Below are 8,909 nucleotides of genomic sequence, written 5' to 3'. Positions count from 1 at the left end.
ATTGGCTTCAACCCTAGTGGTAATATTTTTATTTTTAACAGAGAATTAGAAAACTTGCTCGCATATTGAATAGTTGTAACATGAACTACACCTGTACATATTTACTTGGAGCAAAACATTTCATTACTCCCATCCTGTGAAATGTTTATAATTAATTTAAAATCAGCATTGTCAAAGTCAGTTGACAGTACAATGGCATTTTAAGTATATATAGAGTGTTTCGCGTGAGGTTGGCACAACTTCTGGACGAGATATTAGACATAAAACAAGAAATAACGTCCATATAAACATATGTCCTACCTCGCTTCGTTTAGTGTCCGTTTGTCCATATGAGGTTTTTATTTTAAAAATCGTATATCAGAAGCCGTTGGAGCGAACAACATTAAACTTGGCAGTTATGTTGAGCTAATTAAATGGAAAATAAATATAAATACCTATTATCACTTTCCATGTCAAAGTGACAGGATGTAAAGTTTTTCAAACTTTGATAATCCAAAAACTGTAAATCTCATGTAAAGATTGCAAGGAAATATTTTTATCTTTACAAAAGTCCAAAAAAGCATTTTAATAGATATGGTGAAGATTGTAAATTGATATCTCAGTAACTTTTGAGTATATTTAGGAGAATCAGGACTTAATTTATACCCTGTATATACAATGTTGAAAATGTGTGGAACCAGCACTTTATCTGTTGAGTGGTTAATGGAAAAAATTAAGATTTTGTATAGTATGGTTTTCCCTATATTTTGGTGCCTTATGTAATTTTTTATCACTAAAACACCTGAGGAGGATGTAGTAAGACTCTTATGGAAGCCTATTGTAAATGACTCCTCATTTTAAAGGCCAATTTTTCTGAGTAAGTAGCCACAAGTTCCATCTCAAAAGGACCACCCTAGCAAAAATGGACACTAGGTAATAAGATGCTGAAATGTATTTACGAGGGTCAGTCAAATATAAACAAGACTTTTAACTTATACGTTTATTAAAGCTAGACAATACAATGATTACATGTTACTGCTTTTCTACATAGTCTCCCTCAACTCTCACACAGTTTTCCCAGCGTGAGGATAGCTTATGGATCCCTTCTTCATAAAAGATTTGAGGTTGTGTCTTGAACCAATTGCACACAAATTCCTGTACTTCCTCATCACTTTCAAAACGGTTTCCACCAAGTGCTTCTTTGAGAGGACCAAAGAGGTGAAAGTCACATGGAGACAAATCTGGGCTGTAGGGAGGATGTTCCAATGTTTCCCAATGAATTTGGCGTAATTCCTCTTGGGTCAAGGCAGCTGTGTGAGGCCTAGCATTGTCATGAAGCAAAATTACATCTCTGATTGGCTGATTACGCCTTTTGTTCCGAAAGGCTGCTTTTGCTTGCTCAAGAAGTTGACAGTAATAAGCAGCGTTCACAGTACGACGTTCGTGTAAAAAGTCAATAAGCAAAACGCCTTTGCAGTAAAAAAAGATGGTGGCAAGAACTTTCCCAGCAGACAACCGTGTTTTGTCTTTCACAGGGCGAGTTTCGTCTTTCCTTCTCCACTCCATTGACGCCATTTTGGATTCAGGAGTGTAGTGATGGACCCACGTTTCATCACAGGTTATTATGCGATTTAAAAAACCATTCCCCTCTCTCTCAAGCCGATTCAAAAGCCTTTGGCAAATGTCTCTCCGGGTTTGTTTTTGATCGAGAGTCAGAAGCCGAGGGACCCATCTTGCACAAATTTTCCAAAAACCCAGATGCTCTGTGACGATGGAATGCACACTACCATGACTAATTTCCACTTCACTGGCAATTTCATCTATCGTTAAGCGTCGATCATTTTCAAGAAGTTCACGAACAGCACAAATGTTCTCATTAGTCAAACTGGTCCTTGGACGCCTATTGTGACTTTCATTTTCAACTGTTTCAAGTCCGCCTTTGAACTTTTTAACCCAATCGTACACTTGAGAACGTGATAAAGTCTTATCCCCAAACTGAGTTGTCAGTCTAACAAAAATTTCACTTGGTTTAACACCTTCGTTTGTCAATAACTTAATAATAATTCATTGCGCAACTGCAGGTACAGACATGTACCCTCTTGTTCAGACATGGCTACAATGACAAACAAAACAGCACTGAGAACGCATTGTTGCAGCTTTCCCCCTCCCCCAGGCTGCCCCCTACCACTACTGCAACATGGCTACCTGCTACCTGGACGTTGGGTATAGTAATAAAAGTCCTGTTTATATTTGACTGACCCTCGTACCATGTTTTCATGCAGAATAACATCACTAGATGTAGTAATATATGTCACAAGCACATATAAATTTAGTTCAAAAAATACTATTTACAAAACAAACATTTGGGTTACATATTGAATTAAAACTTATTCACAAGAGTGCCTAATAAAGCACACTGCATGGCAACCTTCATAGAACTTGGAGCTTCTTGATCTTTTTCTATTAATCCAAGTCCAGAACCGTTGAACACACCCAACATGTACAAGTCCCTTTCAATTAATTGCTCCATTTTCACCGCTAGTTTGTTTGGAGTGCAACCATTCCCCCCCACAGACTAAAAACATATACAATACATTTATACAGCCTTAACAACAAACTAGTGAACTATGTTCGTGGTGAAATTCTCGCTTCATTCCGTTCCTACTTAATAAAACAGACAGCAAGTAATATCTGTAAAATGGATTAAATTCGCAGTTGATGGTGTCCCGCAGGGCTCTATTTTGGAACCAATCTTTTCCTTGTCATGATGACTTAGGACTGCTTTTGCAGACTATACCAAGATTTATTCCAAAGGAAACACTTGACTTGGCACGATCATCTGATCTGACTTTGTTTCAAGAAATCAAAGAATTCAAGCTCATGGTAAATAAACCGAGCTTGAATGAAGAAAAAGCACAATAGATCATTTGCAGTCTGAAATCCAGACATCATTTGTAGCACCATGCTCTGGAACAGGACAACTGCTAGGTTTCACCTTGGATGGGAAAGGACACATTATAGAAACATCTGTACAAAACTGGCATGGGCCACTTTTTTGCTGCATAGGCTGAAACCAGTGCTTCTAAAACAATACGTGATATTGGTGTATTAAATAGTATTTCACAGCCATATCATATATGGTCTGCAACTCTGGGGCCACACTTCTGGGTGTGAAGACGTCCTGGTCTTCCAGAAGAAGGCCCTGCATATAATCAACTCTGCAGGATTTTGTATGCTGGGTATTCTTACGATATTCGGTTAGTACATTATGAAGTTTGCTTTATGTTTTATTTCAGACAAATCTGTCAAAGAGAAGACATACACCACAAATACAACAGAAAGCATAATATAGATGTTCTATACTGTGGACTGAGCAAGAGGAAAGACTGGTTCCTGTCTCTCGCAATTAGGTTATACAATGCTCTTCCAGATGGGGTCAAGAAATTACAAATTCAGACGAGGACTAGAATCTTAGCTTAAGGAGAATCCATTTTACTCAATGAATTGTTTAGATTTGATTTTGACGCCACAATTGCTTAATCCGCCATCATCTTTACAGAAATTAGTTACCAAGTATATGTAAGTTTTAAAAGTGAACAGTTTGTAAATATTAGCTAAGTTAGGTTAGTATTGACACAGCTAATACAGCAATGCTGATTAAAAACAAAAAAGGTATTCAAGAAACAAGTTTTCCAGCCCCACGAGTGATAGGCTAAAGCTTAACATGTAAACTGACAGTGAGTTCCATCTATATCCTGGAAGCCACTATACACTGCAGAACCAAGGATCCTCCTAACAAAGGTATCCGCACAATCACTTCACCAGACAAGCAGGAGACTACACACTCCCTATTCATTGAACTGCCTTATTTGAAAAGCCATCTTGCTGGAATGAAGCTGTCCAAGAAGCTGCCCGACTACCTGAAAGATGACAACCCAAGAACCGTGAAGAGAGTACTTCACCATTGGCTATAGAACCACACCTTCGATACACTTGATGAATTCTCATGGAATAACAATCTTGACTCGACTAGACACCCATCTATTCTGACATACTTTCGACTCTGTAACATGTCTCAATGATTTTTTAAAATTAAGAATATTGTCTGTTGGCTAAATACAGAACATTTGTAAAATACTGTGGCAAATTTTTAGTTGCCATGGGAGTAGAATGACTTTTCATCAAATTATTTGACTTTTTCAGGATCTGTTCATAACTTTGGGATCAGTATTTTTGAACCATACCACTGCTGACTGTTCAGAAGTTTCAGTGATAAGATACGTTTTCTTTATTATTATATCTTGAACTTTTAACTTTGCTAAACATAAAAAAAATGTTTAATTACACCAAATTTTGCCAAGTTTATACCTTCAACTGACAGACAAATGCTGGTTGAAAAAACTTCAATCAGACTGCTTGAATTTACTACAATTTTCATTTATGTAGCTCTACATCTTGATTTAAATGTTTGACTCTTGTTTGAACTGTTCTTAGAATTTATTTGAACAATAACAGTTTACTTATCTGTTTAATATCACTCACCATAATGACCAGCTTGATTTGGCTTATAAATTGTTGTGTGTTGTGTTGTGTAGTAGTTGTAAATTGTAAGCACTGTAATTAGTTGAGTTACTATGGTATTGAAGTTCCTGAAAATGGCTGTCATAGAAATGTGATGTCTAATGGAAATTATGGGAATAAATTAGAGGGATCAAATAATAATAATAGCAGAATTCTACAAACGTTGTTATCATTTATTTCTTATAAACATAGGCTAAATGAGAAACTACAAACGTTGCCTAAAAAGTCAACACATACAAAGCGATTTAAAGTTATTATATTGACATATTATTTACAGAGAGGTCGGAATGGAACTTCTACATGTCGATAAATTATGGCCCTTCTCCACTCGGAGATTAGCTTATCTTTGACCTCTTGCGTGCAATGGCATCTTCAACAGCTTTCAGTTGCTTCAGGAGTTCTTCCCGTCTCGAGGGAGCCGCCTTCTTTGGCGTCGCTTTGCTTCCGGCCTGCAATCAAATATTGGTTAATTTGTAGCTCATAACCATTCAAGAAGACCAACTATGAAGTGTCAGAAAAAGAACCTGGCATGAAATACAACTATTAATTTTTCTTTGTATGTAAATTATTCAAGTATGGGATTCAATTATGGATACAAAATGTAGATCAAAGGCTGATTAAAGAAACTACATAGAAGGTGCAGTCTACCTTTTCCTATTTTGAAGGTGAAAGGGCTTTCTTATCGGAAAGAAATATGTATTGATCTCTTACAACCTGACCACTTTATAAGAACATCAAGTGTAAGCTCAATCTTTTATTGTATGCCTAGATGTTTTTTTTTGTCAATCAAGACCTGGATTTATACTAACTTCCTTCATAACTCACCTTTGGAGGAGAGAATTCCATGGGGGGTGATTCTGCAGGCCTCTTCTTGCTGGTGACTGCAGCCATCGGAACCACTCTCTCCCCTGGAAAACAGCAAAAGAGCAAAGTTAATTCTGGCCCTTGTGTTTCTTAACTCATAAGGACGTATATCATCTGAAACAACACTTGGAGACTTTGCACTATAAATATCCACTTAGACCTAAAATTTAATCTGACAATAGAGATCCTAAAAACAAAAGAAAATTAAATTTAGTCGGTTATCTTAATGTAGTTGTGTACATTGCAATTACTGAAAACCAGATAAAATAATAATAAGTGCAAAATCGTAAAATTATAATAGTTAGAATAAATTACAGAAACAATTAATTACATAAATTTAATAGCGAATTTTATAAAGCACTAAGAAGAAAAAACTTTACAACTTAAAAAATTACCTGTGTTGGAGCCCTTGAGTGTCAGTTTGATCTGTTGTTTTTGCCCAGAGAGCTGAAACACCAAAACCAATTACTGAACAAAATGTTATCTATTGTACTATATCTAATTTTAAGTTTCTATCATTGCCTATCAGACTATAGATAATCTAGAGATATCTGTATAATACATTAAAGTAACTTACTAAGATTGAAAAAGAGCTTTAACTATAAGTAACATCTCTACTAAACTGAATTACAAGTAACTGTATAAATTGGGACACAATTTCTATGAAATACGATTCAGCAACCAACCCTTACAATTATTGGAAGAATAACATTTTCTTAAATATAAAAACTACGCCATAACACGTGTATCCAAGAACTTGCTCAAAACAAGGTAGAATTACAGGTTTTCTCAGTGTGATTGGCACAACTGAATGTGTCATCTCTTAATATTTTTATCTCCTTTAGGGAGCTTCAGTTGTCCACAGTAATTATTGTTCCATCAGCTCTCTATCCAGAGTGGACATACATTTCCTACATAACGGTTAATTTTAGAAAGTAAAACAGAGTTTATTATTTTCTACTATTGTAAACATGTATGCCACAAAAATAACTTATCCTTTTTAACCAAATTTTAAGTTAACTGTTACCCCCAAGACTGTCCCCCTGTTTGATATTACTTAATTTCTATGACCAGAATCAAATAAGGAAAATAAGAATAGTGCAGAATTATTAAATTTTGTACTTTTCTGTAGGTTTAGCAGCTGTAGTAAAAACAATGGTTTGATACTAAATTGTGAGGACCTTTAAATTAGAAAAAAAAAAACACAATAACTGATAATACATATTCAAAATGAAGTCTTACACGTTAGACATACGTAGATTTTGACTAAGAGAGGCAATGATTTAATAAACATTATATTAAAGGACTTGTTCCACATTTCAAAAAATAGTGTTTTGTTATTATTTCTGATATGGAGAGTTCTAACTATTTTATGTGTATTATGTGGCTCTTGGTAATGAATTATTTAGGATTACTAACTGTGTAAATAAACTGTACCTTGAGTGCATCCATTGCCTTGACCTTCATGGCCTGGGCTAGTGCGAATCTCTCATCTATCACAATACGCTTCTGGCGAACTGCAACACAAAATACACTGAAACACTGACACCCTCATTGCTGAAGGACGTATTGCTGAGGTGTTCAATTGGGGGAGGAATAATCTATTTATATACAGTATTTCCATTATTACTTTACCACCATTGGTACGGTATCTAAAAATAATTACATTGGCAGAAAAAATTTAAATGATGGACTTAATCTATTTTATAGTGACAATTTAAAATGTGAATTTAACATTTCTAAATTTTGCTGCCGTTTTCCAATTTGGAGGTTAACTTTCATATTTCTCATGGAACACCCTATATTTTTACAATTTTGAATATAAATAGCTTCATTTTCTTAGATACCAATAGTGTTGTTAAAATGGACGCACTGCACATCACACACACAACACTTAACTGATTGGAAACAATTAATTTACACTACTATTCCAATAAATACAAAATTCCTCCAAGAGTCCTGTTAAACTAAAGATGGAAAAGTCCCAACTTGATCAACATTGTCCCTGCTCTCCAGATGGTTCTCCCTCATTACCAGATGCCCAAAAATGAACAAATGGCTGGCTGGAGGGATTTTGTTAACAATGAAATTCTGAAAAGATTGGATAATTTGCAAACTTTGACGGATTCTACTATTTAGAACGAATAACTAAAGCAACATCAAATAAAAAAGTGTACAAAGAAATGAAGAGACTACGTTGAAAAACCAAGAGTCAATAGAATATGATAAGTATTAAGAAATCTTAGCTTCATACTTTAGATAACTTTTTTAATTATTCGTAGCATTCATAACATAAAAACTACATTGGTTCTTCCATTAAATGTGTATTCGTAGCATTCATAACATAAAAACTACATTGGTTCTTCCATTAAATGTGTATTCGTAGCATTCATAAACATAAAAACTACATTGGTTCTTCCATTAAATGTGTATTCGTAGCATTCATAAACATAAAAACTACATTGGTTCTTCCATTAAATGTGTATTCGTAGCATTCATAACATAAAAACTACATTGGTTCTTCCATTAAATGTGTATTCGTAGCATTCATAACATAAAAACTACATTGGTTCTTCCATTAAATGTGTATTCATAGCATTCATAACATAAAAACCACATTGGTTCTTCCATTAAATGTGTATTCGTAGCATTCATAACATAAAAACTACATTGGTTCTTCCATTAAATGTGTATTCGTAGCATTCATAACATAAAAACCACATTGGTTCTTCCATTAAATGTGTATTCGTAGCATTCATAACATAAAAACCACATTGGTTCTTCCATTAAATGTGTATTCGTAGCATTCATAACATAAAAACCACATTGGTTCTTCCATTAAATGTGTATTCGTAGCATTCATAACATAAAAACCACATTGGTTCTTCCATTAAATGTGTATTCGTAGCATTCATAACATAAAAACTACATTGGTTCTTCCATTAAATGTGTATTCGTAGCATTCATAAACATAAAAACTACATTGGTTCTTCCATTAAATGTGTATTCGTAGCATTCATAAACATAAAAACTACATTGGTTCTTCCATTAAATGTGTATTCGTAGCATTCATAACATAAAAACTACATTGGTTCTTCCATTAAATGTGTATTCGTAGCATTCATAACATAAAAACTACATTGGTTCTTCCATTAAATGTGTATTCATAGCATTCATAACATAAAAACCACATTGGTTCTTCCATTAAATGTGTATTCGTAGCATTCATAACATAAAAACTACATTGGTTCTTCCATTAAATGTGTATTCGTAGCATTCATAACATAAAAACTACATTGGTTCTTCCATTAAATGTGTATTCATAGCATTCATAACATAAAAACCACATTGGTTCTTCCATTAAATGTGTATTCATAGCATTCATAACATAAAAACCACATTGGTTCTTCCATTAAATGTGTATTCGTAGCATTCATAACATAAAAACTACATTGGTTCTTCCATTAAATGTGTATAATGTTTCT

The 8,909-nt window shown here is 34.4% G+C and overlaps 1 protein-coding gene across 1 annotated transcript in view; it reads right to left on the bottom strand.

Annotated features, from left to right (window-relative positions):
* Positions 1-4,712: 4,712 nt before the first annotated feature.
* The window catches only part of LOC124353455 (zinc finger CCCH domain-containing protein 18-like), a 60,177-nt gene continuing 55,980 nt past the window's right edge, over positions 4,713-8,909 (bottom strand). Inside the window, 4 exon segments of the mRNA XM_046803294.1 lie at positions 4,713-5,009; positions 5,386-5,468; positions 5,820-5,871; positions 6,862-6,941. Of these exon segments, the coding sequence (XP_046659250.1) occupies positions 4,896-5,009; positions 5,386-5,468; positions 5,820-5,871; positions 6,862-6,941 (329 nt within the window). The 3' untranslated portion in view covers positions 4,713-4,895.

Source organism: Homalodisca vitripennis, chromosome 2 (genome assembly GCF_021130785.1).
Source record: "Homalodisca vitripennis isolate AUS2020 chromosome 2, UT_GWSS_2.1, whole genome shotgun sequence".
In the NCBI taxonomy this organism is placed as follows: domain Eukaryota; kingdom Metazoa; phylum Arthropoda; class Insecta; order Hemiptera; family Cicadellidae; genus Homalodisca; species Homalodisca vitripennis.
This window is presented reverse-complemented; position numbering and strand designations above follow the sequence as displayed.